The sequence below is a fragment of the Diabrotica undecimpunctata genome, chromosome 2 (assembly GCF_040954645.1).
Source record: "Diabrotica undecimpunctata isolate CICGRU chromosome 2, icDiaUnde3, whole genome shotgun sequence".
Classification (NCBI taxonomy): domain Eukaryota; kingdom Metazoa; phylum Arthropoda; class Insecta; order Coleoptera; family Chrysomelidae; genus Diabrotica; species Diabrotica undecimpunctata.
The window spans coordinates 42,231,356-42,255,459 of NC_092804.1; the positions used below are offsets into that span (position 1 = coordinate 42,231,356).

General features: G+C 33.3%; 1 protein-coding gene across 1 annotated transcript in view; it reads right to left on the minus strand.

The window, feature by feature from the left end:
* LOC140434458 (uncharacterized) overlaps positions 1 to 24,104 on the minus strand; it is a 106,920-nt gene that overhangs the window by 69,751 nt on the left and 13,065 nt on the right. The window contains exons 3-4 of the mRNA XM_072522726.1: positions 23,446 to 23,985; positions 17,765 to 18,225 (exon numbers count right to left, since the gene is read on the minus strand). Coding sequence (XP_072378827.1) covers positions 17,765 to 18,225; positions 23,446 to 23,985 — 1,001 coding nt within the window. The remainder of the gene's footprint in view (positions 1 to 17,764; positions 18,226 to 23,445; positions 23,986 to 24,104) is intronic.

A 24,104-nucleotide genomic window follows, 5' to 3' on the forward strand; every position in this document is an offset into this window, starting at 1 on the left:
TATTATTAACTCCTAGTGATCCTAGTGTCCATATACTTTTTGGTAAGAAGCGACATACCCGCATTTTTATTTAATTCTCCTTACATAACATGATAAATAGACGAATTGAAAAATTAACGCAAACCCGATGGAATTTTCAGTCTAGAGCGATACAAACTGTATTTAAAAATCGACCAAATGATTTAATGATCCTACATTTCAGTACTGGTTGAATTTCTTTTACAAAATAATGCCACCTGTTGTTTACACAATATTTAAACAATTGAAGAAAATTAAAACGGGGTCTGTGAAATTGCAATATGCTATTGACAGTCATGAAAAATATTTGTTAACATCAGAAGCAGCCTACTTTTTGTAACGAAAAATGTGCGAAAAAAGGGAAATGAGGAATATTTGAACTTTGAATGAGGAGAAATGAAGTTAAAAATCGTTTATATTTTATGAATCATCTATCTATTGCAAAGTTATTTCAAAAAAATTATAGAAAAGAACTATCTTTAGAAGGCATTGATATCTTCTGCAATTTTTTTCCAATAGTTGAAATATAGCTCTGAAATTGGAATTGACAATATTTTACTGGCGGTCAGAAATAACATAAGAAAATGAAAATGTAATCGGTTGTTTACGTATTTTAAATTTAATATTGCCTTATAGTTTGGAATCAACATTTTGTGAAATAAGTATGAGTATTTTATTAACGATGCCAATGACAACTGCAGAAACTGAAAGATGTCTCTCTACTTTGAAATGAATTAAGAAGTTTTTAAGAAATACAAGGTCGTAAGAAAGACTGATGGTGCTTGCCATGTTGCCCATTGAAAAAACTTTAAAAAGTAGGTTTTTGGTAAATATCTATTTTTTTTTATAGTTTTGAATCAGCGCCCACGGAACAAAATTATCCCCAGTCGCCACTCCTTCACACTATATTTAATGAAATATTTTCCTATATTATATATCATGACTCACTAAGTTTTTAGTATATAATTTTAGTTATTATATATATTTATAAATTTTAGCAGTTATTTTTGACCGGATTCCTGTTTTTTTTTTGACCTTACATCATAGACAACATAAAAACTCACCGTTAATTATAATTAACAAGTGATGTAGCGGTTGTTCGGAAGCGTCATTTTATCTAAAATCGTATTAACCCAAGCAGCTTTAAATTAAGAAGAAAAAAGTGCTTATGCATCCAAGCGAAAAAAAAGTTTCAAGGTTGACGAGGATGATCACAGACCTAATTGTCCAATTAAGTTGATCCGTTTCCTTGGAAGTGGAGTAATTTGTGTTTCCCAATAATTTGTCTTAGATAATAAGAAAGAACCTTTGACTAATGATAATTTCTTCAATTTGAATTGGTTTTAGCGCTTCATGTCAATGTTGTTATTAAGGTGGTTCTATTGTTGTAGGATGTTATTTAACTAATTAAAGCTACTATGTGCATTCATTATTTCATCTATAACGCTTTTATGTGTATATTATATAAATAATATAAAATAAATTATGTTTCACATTGTTACAATGTTACTAAAAATAACGTATTTTTATGTCGACAATGTAATATTACCTTAACCTTAATATTGCAAAATATTAACATTTTAACCCGTAACCAGTGAGGTGCAAATTCAGTTACATTGAGCGTGATGTGGAGTCCCACGGACGAAAATAAAAAAGATTTAGGTATTTGAAAATATTTCACTGAAATAAGTTACAACTGGAAAAACGTTATTCGCTCATAAGTATTATATAAAAAAGTTATTAGAATACCTTTATTTTACAATAGTACTGAAATCTCTCCTTATTATAACAAGCCTCCACAATTTCATCACAAGTTTAGAATATATATCTACCTATAAAGTTTAAGGGAATACTAATCAATAATTTTTATCAATGTCCGAGGGATATTCGGCGGATAATTTTTCGACTGAATATTCCATGAATATTCCCCAAATATATTTGTGACCGTAGGTTGTATTTCTGGGAATTTTTTCTTTGATTAGCGCATTTATACTTTGAACATTCTCATTGCCGAAACGTGACATTTTGAAATTTATTTGGATGAAGTTGTCAAACTCGATCGTGTTGTCATAGGGATTGAAAATTGCACTGAATGCAATTATCAGTCTAATGTTGACATGATTGGGTGAAATTGTTCCACATGACAAAAAATGACGAAATTTGAATGGTTGTTAGAACAGTCGAAAAATTATCGTTGCAATTATTTTGAATCACATTTTGTGCATATTTTCTTACTACATGATAAATATATAGGCTTTTTACAATGAAAGAGTAAGTAAAATGTCTTTCTATGAAGTTAGATAGGTATAACTAACAATGTTTCCGAATCTCTAATTTTTCTTCTGGCGGAAATTTTACTGGTTTTTCGAGTGCAAGTATTCTTATATCTAAGCTAATTCTCAAATCGTTTCCTCATGAAAGGTTCTGTCAGGTTTTTCGCTAGTGCCTCATGAATTTGATTCGGGATGGATTTTCATTATTTTTGAAACAATTAGACATGACAAATGCATTGACACAACTCATGAGCTGTAAATGGTGCATTTCTCATCTAGTGTATTAAGAGGAAGACGCATAGAGGAAATGAAGATTACAGCCTTGTTTCTCTTAGGAATATATGAAACTAGCGTTTCATGTTTTGAAAATCCATATAATGCAGAACCAATATGCTTTTGTTTGTTTGTATGAAATTCTGAAGGTATTTCCCTTTTTGATTTTCTCCGACATAGGTAAGCCCTCTGGACTGTAACTCTTTCACTAGTTGAAGAGAAGAAAAATAGATTATCTGCAGTAATGTTCCTATTACTGCCAAATAAAGGTTTTGATAGACGAATTACCGATTCTGTGGGTTTGGTTATTTTTGTCTGGATTTCTGGATTTTTTTCTGAATTTGAAAGCCCAATTTCATCCGAATATACCTTTTCCGGTATATATATATAGCCATTATAGGCAAATTGAGTCTTAGCATCAGTTATCAATATCAGTTTTATGACATATATATATATATATATATATTAATTACTATTTAAACGGGAATAAGCCACAATTAAAGGTTAAAATACGTTTATTGACGTTTCCATTTCCACTTCGGAAATTGTTCTCAAAATACAAACATTAGTATATATATTATTATATATATATATATATATATATATATATATATATATATATATATATATATATATATATATATATATATATATATATATATATATATATATATATATATATATATATATATATATATATATATATATATATATATATATATATATATATATATATATATATATATATATATATATATATATATATATATATATATATATATATATATATATATATATATATATATATATATATATATATATAAGCGAGGTTCCTACAGCCTCTGCCATTTCGACCTCTCGCATTTCGACCGCCATCGTTTTCTGTCCATCTATTCGTCTTGTTTAATGGCTCTATCTCTCATTATGTACCGCACATTTTCTTCGCAGGCAACTGAAGGCCTTTCCCTTCTTCTTCTTCTTCTTCTTTGTTGTGGTATGTAGTTTAAAGCTTTCTTTGGCCATCTATCTTCATTCATTCGCTTCACGTGACCATACCACACTAGATGTCTCGTTTCAATTCTGTCTACACTGGAATATACGTATTTGTCCTCCTTCTAATAGATTCATTCCTGATATGATCTTATTTAGATACATCACAAGCTCTCCTTACAAAATCCATTTCTACTACTTCTATTCTTTTTATATCTTTTTTCGTGATCTGCCAAACTTCTGCCCCATAAGTTATAATAGGCTCTACCAAGGTTCGATAGATTGTCAATTTCGTTTCTTGTCTAATATCTTTGGACCATAGTAGAGAGTTTAGAATGTTTATTGCTTTTTTTCCCTGCTGCGTTCTGTTTTCGATATCTCTTTTGGTAGTGCCCTCTTTAGATATTATAGATCCGAGATATTTATATTCATTACATGTTTTTTTGGTTCTAATTTCTAACTCTGGATCTTCTTCATCATCTCCTATTTTAAGATACTCTGTTTTTGACATGTTCATATTGAGGCCCCATTTTTAATATTCTTTCTTTAGTTTTCTAAACATGTAGTCCGTTTCTTCCTCATCATTCGCTACGACTATCTGATCATCTGCAAAAAATAAAGTTGTTAGACATTTACCACCGTCTATGTCTATTCCCATTCCGGATACTTGTTTCCTCCACTGCTCTAGCGATGATTAAATATATATTTTAAATAAGGTCGGAGATAGACAACATCCTTGTTTAAGCCCCTTTGTTATTGGAAATGATTCAGATATAAAGTTTCCTTCTTGAAACGACACTTGTTAATGTTTGAAATAGTTTTTCCAAAGGTACCGTATCGTATGCCTTCTCTAAATCTACACACAATAGGTGGGTAGGTAGATTCCTTGCCTTTCGTTTTTCGATTACTTGCTGCAGAACGAATATACCATCAGTGCACGATCTTCTTGCGCGAAATCCATTTTGTTCTTCTATGTCTTCGTATTCTGATTCTATTCTTTCTTTTATTATTGGACCGTACAACCTCCCCACTGAGCTGATAACAGTTATTCCCCTAAAATTAGGGGCCACTTGCATTTATCCCCTTTTTTGAATATTGAGCTGATGTCTCCAACATTCTAATCATCAGGGATATTTTGTCCTTTTAAGCATTTGTTAAATAGTTGAACCAACATCTCATGTAATATTTTTGGTCCATACTTTACCAACTCAATTGGGATGTCTCCATTTCGATCTCTTGGAATTTACATCTATTCTCTGTCAGTAAGACCTCATAATGGTGTTTCCACTGTTTTAGATCTATTAACTGTAAGTTAGATTTTTCCTTTCCTTCCCTTCGGAGAGACTTTATAACCTTCCACACTTGCCCAACTCTTGTTCCACCCATATACCTATCCACCTCTGCACATCTTCGATCCCACATCTCGTTTTTACTTTTCACTACTGCTCTTTTTACATCTCGATTTAATTTTTTATATATCTTGTAATCTTCCTCCTTTCTCGTTGACATCCATTTCTGATAAGCAGTTTTCTTCTTGTTTACTAACGTTTGCACATTCTTCGACCACCATTCTTGATTTCTTGTTTCATGTTTGTCTTTATACCCCAAAGCTTCACTTGCAGCCTCAAGAATGCATTTTTTAAGTTGCTGGTATAATTCTTCCGCTGATATATTTTCTCGATCCACATTTTGTAATTTTGTGGCCAGTCGTAATTTGTAAAGAAATTTCGTTGAATCTTCTTTTAAGCTTTCTGGGTTATATTTAGGGGATATTATATGCTGTACCTGAGTGTTATTGTTTTTAACTATCACGTTGACTATAAGTAAGCGATGGTCGGATCCACAATCTGATCCATGGTATACCCGTACGTCAGTTGTTTTCAGCTGGTAAGTTTAATGTTGGATTACATAGATCGATTATCGAGCGCAGATTCCTAGTAGGTTGTATCCATGTAAATTTATGGATGTCTCTATGTTGAAAAAAGCCATTCATAATTTTGAGAGACATTGTTTCACAAAAATCTGCGACTCTGTTATTTTGTTCTCTCCCTACTCTGCCGTTTAAATCTCCTAGTATAAAGATTTTACAGTTTTCTTTAACTTAAGAGAGTATTTCATTCATCTTGTTGTAGAAATCGTCTTTACTTTCTGGATCTGCATCTTCATTTGGGGCATACACTCCGACAATTACGATGTTGTGTCCATTCTTTTTCATTTCCAATGTTAGCAGATGTTCATTTGTTTCAGTCCACGATTCAATATCGTTTTTAAGATTTTTTCGAATGGCAATAAGACTCCTCTCTTAGCTCTGTTATCTTTACTCGCCACTGTAAATATGTATATATTTTCCTATCTCTTCATTTCCTTTTCCCTTTTTTTTGGTCTCGGTGAGAATACATATATCTATTTTTCTTTCCGCTAATTCTTTGAATACTTCTGCTTGTTCGGTTCAGTCCTTGTACATTCCATGTAGCCAATATCATTTTCCTTTTCTGTTGCATTAGTCGTCTTTGTTTTGATCCATCCTTTGTATTCCGTGGCTTTTGGTCGAAATTTTTAGCATTTATTTCTTTTGACAAGGGATGAGTTGCTAGCCCATCGCTTCAACCCTCCTCCTTTATCTGGGCTTGGGACCGGCACCGGCATTTACTGAGCTACTCAATCCACCCAGCACTTACCGGAGTTTTATGACATATTTTCGTGGCTTATTTTGTATGTACATCCGGAACTTGCACCGGACGCTAAACCCGATTAACATCTCATCCATGCATGCATTTTTCCCAATGGTAAATTCATCTTAACAATTTTCGAAAAATATTTCAAAAATGTCATTAATATGAGCCGCTGGTGTTTCTTTTAGTTTTTTTTTCCTAGATGTGGCATCATCAAACCTCAAGCAATTTATCAAAACCCTAAATCGTTTTCCGCTCATAACAGTACTAAAAATCTCTCTTCCGGTTTCATCTGCAGTAAACATGGCATCAATATCGTTAGATTTATAGATCGCGGTATATATTAGTAGGCCCATCAAAGCTCATATTTCAGTACTCAGTGCTCCATATCTTTTTAATCTGTTTGTGTCTCTACAGCAAACCTTGTTCGAACTTCTACAATCTTTATATTTGTGTACTGCACTATAGCATTTATCATAGCTTCAGACAGAGATGAGAAGGTTCCATATATCTTCTGGATATATGGAACCTTCATATAGCCTTGAAAGTGGCTTCATCTCCTTTATTTTATATATATATATATATATATATATATATATATATATATATTATATATATATATATATATATTTATATATATATATATATATATATATATATATATTATATATATATATATATATATATATATATATATATATATATATATATATATATCTCAAAGGAATCTATTCTTTTTTCTATTTCGAGTCCATCGTCCAACTTTCACAGCCATACAGTAAGACAGAAAAAACGTAACATCTAATCATTCGGATTCTAAACTGCAGACTAAGATCTGATCTTGTAAAAAATGTTTTCATGCTCATGAATGCTTTCCTTGCTTGTTCGATTCTTGATAGGATTTCTTTTTTTGGATTACACTGACTATTGATATTTGCTCCCAAATATTTTATGGAATTTACCTGTTCTATTATTTGACCCTTGGCATACACATGTACATTTATTGGTGTATTTAAAAATATGCTAGTCGTAGTGAGTCTAATACACGTGAGTCTTCCAGAGAATCGTTTTCCATGCGATTACGTGTTTTAGATTTAATATGCTTCAAAGCAGAAAATGTACTTTCACATATATATGTACTACTAAACATTGAATATAGTTTCAACGCAAAGTTACGAAGTTTAGGAAAACGATCCTTGGAGACTAACTTCCAAAAGGTACTAATGTCTTCATTTTTCTTTGCTTGATAAAAACGAATCGAACTGTAGTTCGCACAGCTCTAATTGGTATTCTGCTGATTGGTTCTGGATGTTGACTTCCATTGGATTGTTAAAAAGCTCAAGATCGGGTTTTAGTGCATCAAATTCCGAAAACCTTTCATCGAATTCTCTTTTTATTTCTGTAAGAACTTTTGCAAATCTCGAGAAATCGACCATGGTTTCTTCTTGATTTATTTCGAAACACGCAGGAAAATGTGTGAGGTCGTTTATTTTCATGCAGTTCTCGAAAAGATCAAGTTTTTTGCGAAATGTCTCAATTTGACCAACCAACTGTGATACTGTCTTATTTTTGCCCTGGTGTTGTAGGCTGTGTTCAAGTGAGAAGTAATGTCTGTTAGAAATGCCAGTTCATGAAGAAATGTTTTGTTCGTAAGCTTTGTTATAAATACGTCCGTGTTAATAACAATTTCCGTTTCAAAAAACAGTAAGATCTTTTTTCTTAAAGAAAAAAAATTTCTAAGGCATTTACCTTCACTCAACCAGCGTATCTCTGACTGTAGGAGGACGTCCTTATATTCAGTATTTAATTCCTCCAACAAAGAGATGAATTTAAGCTGTTTACTATCTACACTACAGTTTTCATAGTATCGTTGATTTTAATTATCTTTCCGCAGAGAGCCTCTTGATGGATAATGCAATGAAACATAACACAGTTAACACCATTTTCCCGCAAAAGTCCAGCCAATCCCGTTATGCGTTCCGTTATTGTTTTTGCTCCGTCGGTGCAAACGCAAGAGCACTTTTAAAAACCGCCTATAGTTTTCACAGCGTCACTAACTGCTTCAAATATATTTATACCTTTGGTCCCGTCTTCCATGTGGTGCAGTTTTAGAAGTTCCTCAGTTACACAAAAATCTTGACTGATGCATCTAACAAAAATTAATAGCTGATTTTTGTCAGTAATATCAACAGATTCGTCCACGGCTAAGGAGAGTACAAACAATCACGAACTGTGTCGACCATTTTTTTAAATACATGAGTATTCAGCTCATCAACTCTTTAGATACAGTTTGATGGGAAACAAACACATTCAAAATTTTTGGCCATATTTTCATCTCAAAAGGATCGCGCCATTTTAACGGCACACTGCTTGATCATTTCTCCATATCTAAATGCTTTTTTACTTTTGACAAGTTCTAAACATACTTCATATGATGCTGCTAAAATTGATGATTGAAGAGCTGTCGGTTTTGTAAATAGAGATTTTTGTTTATTCAATTTAGCTTTAAGTTCTTTTACAAGAGTATTGCGAGCTTCACCTTGATATTTGTCGTATTTTGTTTTGTGTTTGGTTTCATAGAGCGTACTAATATTGTATTCTTTTGATACCGCGAGTACTTGACAACAAATAATGCACTGAGGTTTGTCTTTTAAATCGATGAAGAAATATTGATTTTGCCATTTTCTTCGGAACGCATGATTCGCTTCGAAAATTTTGCGTTTTTTTTCATTTTTCTTTGCTTGAAAAAACGAATCGAACTGTAGTTCGCACAGCTCTAATTGGTATTCTGCTGATTGGTTCTGGATGTTGACTTCCATTGGATTGTTAAAAAGCTCAAGATCGGGTTTTAGTGCATCAAATTCCGAAAACCTTTCATCGAATTCTCTTTTTATTTCTTTAAGAACTTTTGCAAATCTCGAGAAATCAACTATGGTTTCTTCTTGATTTATTTCGAAACACGCAGGAAAATGTGTGAGGTCGTTTATTTTCATGCAGTTCTCGAAAAGATCAAGTTTCTTGCGAAATGTCACAATTTGACCAACCAACTGTGATACTGTCTTATTTTTGTCCTAGTGTTGTAGGCTGTGTTCAAGTGAGAGGTAATGTCTGTTAGAAATGCCAGTTCATGAAGAAATGTTTTGTTCTTAAGCTTTGTTATAAATACGTCCGTGTTAATAACAATTTCCGTTTCAAAAAACAGTAAGATCTTTTTTCTTAAAGAAAAAAAATTTCTAAGGCATTTACCTTCACTCAACCAGCGTATCTCTGACTGTAGGGGGACGTCCTTATATTCAGTATTTAATTCCTCCAAGAAAGAGATGAATTTTTCGGTGTCGCTGAGCTCTGTTTCCTCCTCATAAGCTGTTTACTATCTGCACTACAGTTTTCATAGTATCGTTGATTTTAATTATCTTTCCGCAGAGAGCCTCTTGATGGATAATGCAATGAAACATAACACAGTTAACACCATTTTCCCGCAAGAGTCCAGCCAATACCTTTATCTGTCCCGTATGTGTTTTTGCTCCGTCGGTGCAAACGCAAGAGCACTTTTGAAAACCGCCTATATTTTTCACAGCGTCACTAACTGCTTCAAATATATTTATACCTTTGGTCCCGTCTTCAATGTGGTGCAGTTTTAGAAGTTCCTCATCATTCAATCTTCGCTTATCCACTGCTGGACATAAATCTCCCTCATAATTTTCTATCTATTTCGATCTTGTGCCTCTTGCATCCAATTCCTATGACAACGTTTTAGATCGTCAGTCCAACGTGTTGGTGGACGACCTCTGCTTCGGTAGGCATCACCTCTTGGTCTCCATTCTAGTATCCGCTTTGTCCATCTATTATCTGTCATTCGAGCCACGTGACCTGCCCAGTTCCATTTCAGTGTTGCTACTCTCTCTACTGCATCAGCCACTCCTGTTCTTTGTCGTAGCTGGCGATTTGGGATCTTGTCTCGTAGTGAAACGCCCAATATAGCACGCTCCATCGCCCTTTGACACACACGGATCTTTTGAACTGTTCTCCTTGTCATGGTCAACGTTTCCGCACCGTAAGTTAACACTGGCAAAACACACTGATTAAACGTTTTTCTTTTAAGGCATATTGGTATATCAGACGATTTGAAAATATGGTTCAGCTTGCCGAAGGCTGCCCAAGTCAGTCTTATACGACGGAGAAGCTCAACGGTTTGGTTATCTTTTCCTATGCGAATCTCATGACCTAGGTATTTATAGGCCATTACCTGGTCTATGGATCTTGTTCCTACGCATATATCTTCGCTGACTACAAGATTTGTCATCATCTGGGTTTTAGATATATTTATTTTCAATCCCCCTTGTAGCGAGGAAAAGTAGAGCTGATTTAAAAGTTCTTTGGCCTCATCTATCCTATCAGCTATTAGTACAATATCATCTGCAAACCTTAGATGGCTAAGCTTTTCTCCGTTTATGTTTATGCCCTTGTCGTTCAGTTTTGCCCTTTTACATATATATTCCAAAAGCGTAGTGAACAGTTTCGGCGATATGGTGTCCCCCTGGCGTACTCCACGTTGTATCGGGAATTTCTGGGTTTGACGATCACACACTCTAACACTGGCTGTTGCGTTTTGGTATATATGTTTAATTATATTTATATACCGATAGTCAATTCGGCATTCTGTCAAGGCTTCCAACATTTTTTGTTGATTTACGGTGTCGAATGCCTTTTCATAGTCGACAAATATTAAAGCTAGTGGTTTATTATATTCAGTGCATTTTTCTATAAGATTTTTTATTACCAGTAGGTGATCGTTTGTTCCATAGCCTTTTCTAAAACCCGCCGGTTCTATGGGCTGATAAAATTCCAATTTATTTTCTAGTCGTTTCGTAATTATTTTTGTAAATAGTTTATAAATATGTGAAAGTAGACTTATGGGCCTATAATTCCTGAGGTCGGTAGCATCCCCTTTTTTATGAAGTATGATAATTTCTGCGTTATACCACTGGGTTGGTGTTATTGCTTCCTGCAAACATCTAGTGAATAGTTTGGCAAGGACCTGCCATAATCTTTTTCCAGCCACCTTCAAGGCATCTGCCACTATTTCATCGCCTCCGGGGGACTTATTGTTTTTCATTTCTTGCACTGACCTTCGAACTTCATTGGGTGTTACGTCCGGTAAAATTTCAGATCCCTGATTGATTATCTTTGGTAATGATCCACTCCGGTTACATTGCTGTTCTTTGTATAGTTGTCTATAAAAACTCTCTATCGTATTCATAATTTGAATTCTATCCTCAATGATTTGCCCCTGTTCATTTCTTAATTTGTGGACGTTTTTTCTTCCAATGGACATGCTCTGTCTGAGTACTTTCAAGCTTTTGTTTTCTTCTATTACTCTAGTTATTTCTATCGTATTGTATAGTCTTAGATCTTTTCTAACTTCCTTTTTAATTTTCTTATTCAAAATTCTTAGTTCATTTTGGTTGTGATCCTGATTTTACCTAAGTTTTCTTCTTTCCTCTAGAAGATGTTTTGTGTTGTGGCTTAATTTTTTTAAGTTCCTCAGTTACACAAAAATCTTGAATGATGCATCTAACAAAAATTAATAGCTGATTTTTGTCAGTAATATCAACAGATTCGTCCAGGGCTAAGGAGAGTACAAACAATCACGAACTGTGTCGACCATTTTTTTAAATACATGAGTATTCAGCTCATTAACTCTTCTAGATACAGATTGATGGGAAACTGAAACACATTCAAAATTTTTGGCCATTTTTCATCTCCAAAGGATCGCGCCATTTTAACGGCACACCGCTTGATCATTTCTCCATATCTAAATGCTTTTTTACTTTTGACAAGTTCTAAACATACTTCATATGATGCTGCTAAGATTGATGATTGAAGAGCTGTTGGTTTTGTAAATAGAGATTTTTGTTTATTCAATTTAGCTTTAAGTTCTTTTACAAGAGTATTGCGAGCTTCACCTTGATATTTGTCGTATTTTGTTTTGTGCTGTGTTTCATAATGCCTAATAATATTGTATTCTTTTGATACCGCGAGTACTTGACAACAAATAATGCACTGAGGTTTGCCTTTTAATTCGATAAAGAAATATTGATTTTCCCATTTTCCTTGGAACGTACTATTTTCTTCGAAAATTTTGCGTTTTTTGGCACTACTCATTCTGAATTTAACATTCAATTTATTCGCCACTGTTAATTCAACACGACACGTGCAGCTGACTGAAGCTAACTGCCCGCTCATCGGAAGTGGGTGTTCAAAGTTAACTACTCTCTTAAGATTACGGAAAGTTAGACAGGGTTGGAACGGGTAAAAGTTACCAATGGCAATATTTTTGAAATGTGTTTGCGGGGGCCGCAGTTTAACGAGCATCGGGCCGCATGCAGCCCGCGTACCTGAGGTTGGACTACACTGAACTAAATGATAGAGCGAACTGAAATGTGAAGATTTTTTAAGCACTAAAAGACTCCTTTGAGAGCTGTTACAAAAGTGTAAGTTATTTTTTAAATAAGTTATGAACAATTAATTTACCTTATTGAGCTGTGTTTGGAGCAACAAAATAATTAAAATACGTCATTTTTAAGAGTTATCTATCTTCTAACAGGTAAAATGTTTTTATTTAAGGATAAATAAATATTTCAACATTAAAGAACAACGCCGAAATGTCTGCAGAACACCTACAAATACCCGGCTATTACGAAGTCCTGAGAAATAGGGACTTATTTCCCTGAACTAATCAGCCCATGAAATTCTTAATTTTAAAGATGAATAGTGGGGAAAGAGTAATCTTATCAATTATTATAATTACAGTCACAATAGTGATAATAATTATTAATTAGGTACGAATATAAACAAATATTTATGAAAAGATATTTTCATAAATATTTGATAAAAATTAATTTAAAAGGAATTTATGAAAAGAAATCTACGATATTTATGAGTAAAATTACTAAGTACCACCCTGCATATACTGCTATACACAATCCTAAAATTTGATAATTATCGTTTTTAGTTCGTTTTTTTTTGATAATGAAAATTTATATCGGCAAAAACCTATATCGCAAATACACACTATTCCTTTTGAATGGGATGGAATTGTGCGTCGGTTTATTTATGGTGTTTTCTATTGTTTTTGAGATGTTGAAATGTTCGCATTGTTTCGCCGTTCTTCTACCAGTTTCAATGGCTGCATTTAATCATTCCAATGACAGTGAATGATGTATTTATTACGTCATGCGATGGAGATCTTGAAAGAAACAAAAGCCGAAGGCTCTTTTTCAGATTACAACAATGGTCACTTATTGTTGTTAATGTGCATAACTAATTTAAATGCTAATAATTCACATTATTAGTTCGTATGGTACATCGTTTAGTGAATTTATATAATTGTATCGGTATAAATTTAATGTTTTACAGAGATAGTTAGGCAAAAAAAAAAAGAAATACAACGCAAATATAGAAGCTTCGCTTTAAGAGTTATTATAGGTCGATTAGGTAAAAGGTAGGGATTTTTTTTTAATGTTCAGCTAATAGTATAGTCGTCAGAGATTTGACCCCTAAAAATTATACGAAAAAGCTGAATTTTTCCGAGAATGTAAATTTTTGGACCTCAAAAAATATGCAAAAAGTTTACCATTCCTACCCCCAGCTTCCACCTAAAACCCCCCACGTAAAGGGGGGAAACGGAAAAAATCGATTTACCAAGAATCTGTACGCTGTAAAAAATGGTTCAAATAAAAAATGTAGCTGAGACAATTTTAAACAAAAATGTATTTTAACATTTTTTATGTAGAATAAACCGTTCTCTCAGAAACAACGCTAGAAGCGACCGGCGATTTTGAATGTCAGTTAGGCGCGCGAAATTAATTTTATGTAATATTTAATCATTTAGTATCAACTCGACGGTAAAAATTCGATATCTTTTGATCAGAGTGTCCTATCGACAAAAATCAAAATGAATTTTAAAGGTGAAGAACGCAGCTTTCGTATGAATTTTATGTATTTTGTCGTAAATGTATCATTTTCATTGACCGTTCTTAATCGAATTTCCATTGTAACAGTCTAATCTTCAAATACCATAGCATGAAATTTCGATTTTGAGTTTCGGCAACAAATATGAGGCATTTGAAATATGTCTAAAAACGCAGAATTTAAACTTTTACATTACAAACGATCGCACGTTACGGGAAATGCCTCCGCGAAGACGTTATTAAATAAAATTTGTAGTTAAAAATTGTGCAGTTTCGAAAAACGCACTTGTTTAATTGAAAATAAACAGAAGAAGTTTTTTAAACGTTTTAAATTGTTTTTAATGTGAAAGTTCAGCGTTTTTTAGGTATATTTCAAATGTTTCTTAATATTGTTCTTAACCCTTTGACGCCGGAATTATTTTTTTTTTGAACTTTTAACAAGTTTTTTGGTTTTTTTTTATAAAAAATCATTATTTTTAATAACAATGTATTGTATTTTTTATTTTTTAACAGCTAACAAAGGCTATAGACGGTGTCATAAGTATTAGGACACTTCTTCTTCTTCTTCTTAAAGTTCCATCTCCTATCGGAGTTTGGATATCATAACGGCTATGGTCACTTTGTCGGCTGCTGCTCTGAAAAGTTCTAGTGAACTACAGTTAAACCATTCTCTAAGGTTCTTCAGCCAGAAGATGCGTCTTCTTCCTTGGATCCTTCCTTGCATAATAATTCTCAGCCGCTCATATTTTTCTCCTCTGGTTATCTGACCCAAATATTCTAGTTTTCTTCTTTTTATGCTGTTCATAATTTCTAACTCCTTATTTAGACGTCGTAGTACCTCAGCATTGGTAATCCTTTGAACCCACTGAATTTTTAATATTCTTCTGTAACACCACATTTCGAACGCTTCTATTTTTCTTATGTGTTGTTTCTTCAATGTCCAAGCTTCCATTCCGTATAGTAAGATAGAAAATATGTAACATCTTAGAGCCCTCAATCTGAGATGCAACTGAAGGTCTCTGTTGGTAAGCATTGTCTTCATTTTCACAAATGCTTGCCTTGCAGTTTCAATTCGGACTTTGATTTCTCTACTTTGGTCATTTTTGTCATCAACCCAGGTTCCCAGATATTTATATATCTCTACTTTTTCTATTTGGGTTTGCTCTATCATTAATCTTTCATTTCCATGTTGCGTTTTTCAGACAATCATAAATTTAGTTTTTCTCTTATTTATTTTTAGTCCGTATCTAATGCAATAATCGTTAATTCTATTTACCAATTCTTGTAGCGATTCCAGGGTGTCTGCCATTATAACGGTGTCATCAGCGAATCTTATGTTATTTACTATTCTTCCGTTTACAGAGATTCCATCACCCAGATCCGCTATCGCTTCCTGGAATATGGCTTCACTGTACACGTTAAACAGTAATGGTGACAGAACACAGCCCTGTCTTACTCCTCTCTTTATATCTATATTTCCGGACTTTTGTTCTTCTATCTTTATATTGGCCTTTTGATTCCAATACAGATTGATAATGATTCGTAAGTCTCGTCTGTCTATATCTTTGTTTCTCAGTACTTCTATTAGTTTTTCATGTCGGACCCTGTCGAATGCCTTCTCGAAGTCGATGAAACAGGAATAAATATCTAGGTTCATATCTAAGCATCTTTGAGAGAGGACATTAAAAGCAAACAATGCCTCTCTCGTTCCCAGTCCCTTGCGGAACCCAAACTGAGTATCATCCATATCATCTTCTAGTTTTCTATATAATCTTCCATGAATCACCTTTAGAAATATTTTGAGGGTATGGCTTATTAGTGATATTGTCCTATAGTCTGAACAATCTTTGGCATTCAATCATAGGACACTAGGCGTCGGTTAATAAAATATTTTCAAAAGTAGAACTTTATTTCGAATGGTATAAAGAGAAACAATTTTTTTTGTCGTTAAGGCACAGTCCTACATCACATGTTGAACAGCTTCAGGTTAAGTTTTATCTGAATTTTTTGTCGATTAGCGATAGATGGAATAGATTGAGCTGTAATGATTAAAGAAAAACATATACAGATCAGAAGTCAACAAACTAATTTTTATGATACTGAATACAAGTGTTTAAGAATATTCTGTAGAATCAGAATCTACAATAAAAATAGTGTTCCTATGTAAGATTTCAGAGTTGAAACTTTGAAAGTTTGAGACGGTCTTTTAGCCGTTTTTCGCACTATTAATCCGCGCTCAATAGATAGCCGGTACGGATTTAGGTAGGAACATATTATCAGCCGCTCACGCTTGGAGATGTAAGAAATCTGTAAGCCTTGGAGCCTGGCTCTAAGTTAGTTCTGTATTGAAATAGAGGTTCTAACTATCACTGCTGTGACGAAAAACGTTAATCTACACTGAATACAGAAACAGTCGGATGTAAATGTCAGTGTTTTCTTTATTTGTAAGCGATAATCCTTTGAGGGTATACCAGTGGAGATAGTTTTTACATCTGAGAAGATGTTCTATATTTTATATTTTCCCAGAATCAAACTTTACATTGTCTTGATGTCATGTTATTTTGCTACTATGTGCCATGTACATTTTTTCACCACTTTTAATTTCAATATTTTTCTTTTTAGTTTGACTTGTTGGAATAGAACTGCTTCGCCTTTCTACTCCGTGATTTTCAATGATACGTGGGGTAATTTTAGGTAGCTTTTATTAAAAAGGTTCCTAACTTCTGGGTTAGTATGAATATCAAACGGACCAGGCTCCACGTGTAGGGATCCTTCATGAGTATTAAAATCCAACTCCTTCTACTAAAACGTAGATATTTTCTAATGCTCGGTATCCTCATAGGCCATTCCAAGCTTAGATGGTATATATAAATATACTTGGAATCAGTGGATAAACTAAAGAAAGCTTAAAAGAAATTGCGTGAGCTTAAATGTTGCTTTAGGCCTCTTACCGCAGGTACCAGGAAAATAAACGTGGAACTGTGTGGAGCTGGAAATGGTAATCGCGGTATATAACAATAAACCATAATCCATTTTTAAAAAAGTTGGGCTTGAACTTTTATTTAGAAGTATTTCAAATGTTCTACTGTTTTTACTTGTAGTTTAATATATTTGTTATGTAGGTAATGATCGTTTAGAATTTTTGGATACCTGAAGCCTTATTCAAAGCTTCAAAATGACTATTTTGTTTTATCAACTATTTTAAAAGAACCAATAAGTAATGTTAAGCTGTTTTAATTTGTTGTATATTATTTGCCGGTTATTTTGAATATTGCAATTGTTATGAAGTTCCCAGCCTTTCCGAATCTTCTGTTCCGAAACCTATTACCAGTGTCTCTTACTCCGTATATAGCAAATATGTCAGGACTAAGATAGTTAAGAGAGTACCTTAATTGCTAATTTAATGAGCTGTCTCTTGTAGGAAAAACAAATTTTGAGTAAAAATAAATCAATTAATATTTGCCTTATCTTAAGTTACCTAACTTTTTTTTGTTGCAATAGCAGACAAAACTTTAGTTCCATTACAATAAAATATTTTAAGAGTAATATATGAATATCTACTAACCTTCTTTAATTTCTGTTATTATTGATGTTATCTCTCCTCCATTATAGCCGGTACTATGCGTGGTAATAGGTTTTTCACTATATTCTTGAACTCCATAAAGCGGATGTTTATTTTCATTTTCGTTGGGTTCACTGTAAACGGGCTTAGTTTGGGGCTTCTGAACTAAAGTTGGACGACTTTCTATTTCGTAAATCAGAGATATAGTTACTGGTTTGGAGGTGGGTTGCTTCAAAGGAATATTTTCTTCAACTGGTTTGTTATCGTATGGTCTAGATGGGCGATCGTAGTTATATTCGGGACGTTCTATACTATTAGGTCTGTAAATTGGAAACGGAAATTGTTCAGCTGTTGGCCTTTGGTAATAGTGATTTGGATGTGGTATCACAGAACCATATCTATCTGGGGTCGGGTATCTTGGATAATCAATCTTTGTAGGACGTTTCTGTGGCGTCTCTCCATATCTGTAAAAAATAAATACATAATATGCAAGATAACAAAGCTTCAGGTCTTTTTAACAAGGATTTAAAATACGACATTACAGTCTACAAGTACAGAAATTTTGTAATTATTTCATTATTCCATTGAAATTTGTTCATTAAATATGGATTATTACATTGTTTTTTATGCGGACACTCTAGTAGATACGGGGAGTTAATAGAACGAACGGGTTTAAGTGTACATTAAAAAAAATATAACCATCAGTAATATTTTTAAAAATTTTGTCCAGACAAGGATTTTAGCATAAATAAAATCAACCCCAATGGGTGAACACTTTAGTAGAGACAGCACAGGGGTGTACTGGAGTGAATACCAGTTACATAAGGGCGTAACGGGGGCCTAGAACGAGTAGATGGAATTCCTCAGAACAAAGGGGCAAATATATATATGGAGCAACGATTGTCAAAACCAATAAGCATAAATGGAAAGGGGTGGAATCCCTTTCACAATATAATTCTTGAAGATCTCAGTCAGATAAGAGGAAAAAAGAATTAATTGATGGATTCGACCGTTACTTGATGGAAATTCATTGTATGTAACAATAAAACACTGAAAATTTTATTTTCAAAAATTTTCACAAAATTTATTATAAAAACTTATCACTACAGCTGTTTCAGCAGAGTGCCTTTCTCAAGTGATCTATTTTTGGCATGTGTTTACAGTTTATAGTCTTCAATGAAATAGGTTGAGGAGGGGAGAACTGTTTGTCTCAAGTTGGTCATCCAGAATTATATCTGTGTTTTTTAATTTGTTAATTTACATAGATTCTAACAAACATAGCTTAAGGCCTTTATTTTGAATGTGAAGAATTTAAAATTCGTCATTAAAAGAATGATTATGATCTAGAAGGTGAAGTGCGTATGTAGAATCTGTTTTTCTATTATTGAAATTCCTTTTATGTTCTGCTATTCGTTTATTAAGATTTCTACCAGTTTGAGCGATGTAAGTTTTTGGGCAGTCGCCACATTTAAGTTTGTATACACCACTGTGTAAGTGCTTTTTATTTTGGCTATTGTTGTTTTTGCCCAAGTTGTTGTTTGTTCTGAAAGCTGGTGTTATTCCTTTCTTTTTATGTGTTTGGCTATTTTTGTTGATATTTTGCCTGTATATGTAATCGAGCAGAAGGTACTGGGTTTTTTTCTCTGGTGGTTTAAATCTGATTTCAGGGATTTCTTGCGTAGTTTTTGATTTAAAATTTTATTAACTGTTTGGTTCGTTGTATCCATTATTTACTGATATTTGCTTAATGATATTTAATTCTGTCTCAAAGTTGTATTTTGACATCGAAATTTCTGTTAATCTATGTAACATACTATGATAGGCTGCCAGTTTATGTTGTGTAAGATGTAATTGTAAGCTGTAAGATGATGAATTGTGTATAGTCGTGTCAGTATGGGTAGGTTTATGAAATACGGAGAAGTCATGTTTGTTTTTAAGTCTGATAATTTTTAAATCTAAAAAATTTATACATTGATTTTATTCTGTTTCTATTGTAAATTCAATATGACTATGAAGTGAATTAATATACGATAAAAATTGGTCGAGTTGTTTGTTAGTTCCTGTGAAACATACCAGTACGTCCTCTATATATAGATCGTCGTCTAGATATAATTCTGAATGACCAACTTGAGACAAACAGTTCTCCCCTCCTTAACCTATTTCATTAAAGACTATAAAGTGTAAACGCATGCCAAAAATAGATCACTTGAGAAAGGCACTCTGCTGAAACAGCTGTATAATATTATATTGATAAGTGTTTATAATAAATTTTGTGCAAATTTTTGAAAACAAAGTTTTCAGTGTTTTATTGTTACAAAAAAGAATTAACTTAAATGTTAACTATTCCATATATTAGCGGAAACGTTTCGTTTTGTACTTACAAAACAGCAGCAGTTTATATCTGCAACAGTAATACTCTTTTAGAAGAAATTGTATAGTTCATTAAATTAAAAAAAGCCAAAAATTAGCCTCTAATATTGAGTGAAAAGAGATAATAATATATAAAAGTGACTTACATGTGAAGTAATATAATATCGATGGTAAGTACAGTTACCCAGTGTTGGTAATTGGTCATAAAATAAATAATTCATATAATCGTATAAGGAAGATAAGGTAAATTACGTAATCCATGTATAACGGATTTAAACAAGTATAGTTGTAGTGTAAAATAGCCTTAAATGTTAAATGAAGCTTTGAAAAAAGCCGCTTGGCAATTATTTGAAGATTTAAAACACAAATATTTACACCTACAAAAGAAGCACTAGTCTATTTAAAAGAAACCGACAAAAGAAGCAAAAGTCTATTTTAAATGTTAAATTGAAAACACATGTAGTTAAAACACAACACATGTAAGTAGTACAATTATTAAATAATCTTAAAAAAAAAACAATTAATAATTACTTGATTGAGTAAAATTTGACGATTTAGGCATGTCTGTGATATTAATTGCCAGTCACCATTAGAGCTTTCAACCAGTTGAAGTAGTCGGAGAACACCGGCGCAGAAGAGAAATAAACAAAATCAACAGGTGGGGAGAGATGACAGATGCCGCGAAAATTTAAATATGGTAGTGTACACTGTCCCGAACATTAAATGTATACGTTTATAATAACTTAATAACTTGACTGATCATAAAATAAACCAATTAATAATAATTTGAAAAATAGATGCTACTGTTAATTTTGAATAAAAAAAATGTTACACACCAAACAAAATGTCAGGGCAAGCTCGAGAAAAACTACAAAGGAATTGGCAGCATCCACTCCGTCCATGCTCCAAATAAAAATAGTAATTATGAAAATTATATGGTGTTTTATATAAAAAATGATGTAATCAAAATAGTGATTATGCGAAATCACTACTTTAAAAGTTGAAGAATATGACACACCTAGTTCATCAATTTAGATAATATACTCATGCAAACAACAAGAAGGTATTGCATGCTGTCTGGCATGAGGAGATGAGACTATTCTCAGTTGTAAAAACTTTCTAATAAAAGAAGATTGATATTGTGACTTAACATAAAATGGTAGGTAATCTTAGGGTGACTATCACAAAAACAGTTGACAGTTGAGATAAAAGAAAAACCAATCTGGCCGTTAAAGATAGGGTGATCTCAGATGTTATTTAAACCCTAACAAATATAAAGCAAAGGGAAATGGAACGGAAAAAGGGAAATTTCAAATACTTGTCCATCCATCCATCCAATGGCACTACAGCCCAAATCCGGCCTTGGCCTCCTTCAACAGGCTTCTCCAATCCTCTCGATTTACCGCTATTCTTTTCCATGAACGCGTTCCCAGGCAGTTCCTGGCATCCTCATCGACTTCGTCTTCCCATCTCTTTTTAGGTCTTCCAACAGGTCTTTTCCCCTGCATTCTTGCATTTAGTAATTTTCTGGGGATTCTATTCTCATGCATTCGGACCACGTGCCCTGCCCACCGTAATCTCTGCAGTTTAGTGTATTGTGCTAGAGTTGGTTCACTATATTGCTCGTATATTTCTCTATTATACCTAATTCGCCAGTTGTTGTTTTTACTTATTGGGCCCAGTATCCTACGTAATATTTTTCTTTCAAACACATCTAATGCATTGGCAGATCTCTGTGTCACCACCCATGTTTCACAACCATAACTTACTATGGGCTTGATTATTGTTTTATAGACCCGGAGTTTTGTTTTCCGGTGTACGTCTCGCGATTTGAATATGTGGCCCATCGCGAAATAGGCTTTATTTACCAGCATAGCCTTCTATTTATCTCCGGTTCTTCTTCATTGCTTGCGACCAGATCCATTCCTAGGTATGTGAATCTATTTACATGTTCTATATAAAAAAATACTTGTCAGGATTGTGAATTATCCTACATTGAACAAACTGGTCGCTCCTAAAAAGGACGCCTTATTTCTCACCGAAGTGATATAAATTATTCTAAACATATGTGTGCCTTATCCACACACGTTTTGTCAAAAAATATGCCAAATAGGCGTAATGATATTGACATCTCAGTGAAATTTATCACCCACTCATTTTGCACAACAAGTAGAAGTCAGATTTTCCCCTCCCCCTGTTTTCCCACCGTTATTTTGAGAATTTTGCTTTATGAGTTGGTGGTCCCCAAGGAAAAACAAAAAGAGGACTTCCAGTACAAACTTGGAAAAGATCAATTATGGACGAGATAAAAGGTCAAGGAAAGTCTTGGAACGAAGCGCGTTTTGGCCGAAGCTCTATTCTCCACTCAAGAGTTCCAGAACCTTTATATAATATAAAATACACCTGTCAACGAAACAATAAAGAAATGGTTGTCTATTAGTTGTCTGTCTATTGTGTCTATTAATCCTCTCCACACATTCACTGAAAATCTATACTGAGAACGAGATTCGTGAATAGCATGGGGATTTTCGTCTGCCCAAATGTGTGAATCACACAAGTTATTTATTCCATGTAAGTTGTATAGTAAATAGGTATCATAAAACTGATAGAGAACATATTAGGCAAAAAACGAAACACAATGCAAATAAAACAAAATAAAACGGCAAGTAGGAACCCATTGAAATAACAACTGGGAGTGGATAGGAAGACTAATTTAGTTTACTAATAATCAATTTAATATTGAACTAGCTTACGAAACAAGTAAACAGAAAAATAAACCAATGGAAAACAAGCAAATAAAGATATTATACGTTACGAAGATGTCGCAGTTCTGATAGCGGAGGAAAACATAAAATCTAGTAACATCAAAAGAACAAATAAGAAGCAGATCAATATTGAAGACTAAATGATAGAATAAGTAATAAAATTTAAATAAGTACCTTTATATACAGTAAATAAAATTTGTCAAGTAACAACAATCTTGTGAAAGAAGTGGAAAAACACGGCAGGGTCTTAACCAAATAATATCAATAAAGAAACACAAATTTTTCTAAATATATATTTATCTAATAGATAAATTTTAGAAAAAAGACCTAAAACTATCACAATACGACGATACTAGAAGTGAAAACTCTATACAGAATAACAAAAAAACGTTAATGAGTAAAACAAGATGCAATGGGATCCGAAAGATGTGCAGGTGTGTGAGTAACATACGTGTGTGCAACATAAATAAGTGAAACCAAGTAGAAGAGGAAAATTCTCATTCCTGAGACAATACAAATTATTTTAAAAAAGAGTCAGCTATATCTTACCTGACATAATAGCCATTATCGTGCCTGTCTATATCTTGATATAAAGGTGCAAAATTTGGGCGGTCAAAATGCATAAACTCCGTAAAAGTTCCTTCGGTTCCAAAACCTAAAGAACCGAAACCATGTTCAAATGTTCCATAATGCTCGCTATGATTTTCATTTAAAAACGGAAACGCTTCATTTTCGAACCCATGGTTTTCGTGTTCTTGAGGAGCCACCAGAATTCCATGTACTGGATTTAACACGGACTTAGGACCACTAGCTATGCTTACCAAAGTGTGTACATTTTGAATGCCTTCTTGTGGATGTGGATGATGCCCACTTTCTTCTAATGGTACCTTTCCCAATGTAGTAGGTTTCACAAAATTGTCATCTGGAGGTTTGTGGTGTGGATACTTTTCGGTCACTACCGTACATCCAGGTTTTTTGACATATAAATCAAAGTCAACATTTGATTCTGTCCCCGCTGGTTTAGAATCAGGTGTTTCTTTAATTGTTGTTGAACTTAGCTCACAAGTGGCATTCCCTTTGACGGAAATTCTACAAAAGATCAGAATAACAAATAAATTTAGGTTTAAATTAATATAATAGTTTTAATAATAATAAAAAACAAGAAAATTTATAAACACAGTATTCTGTTTGTTTTGAAACAATTACTG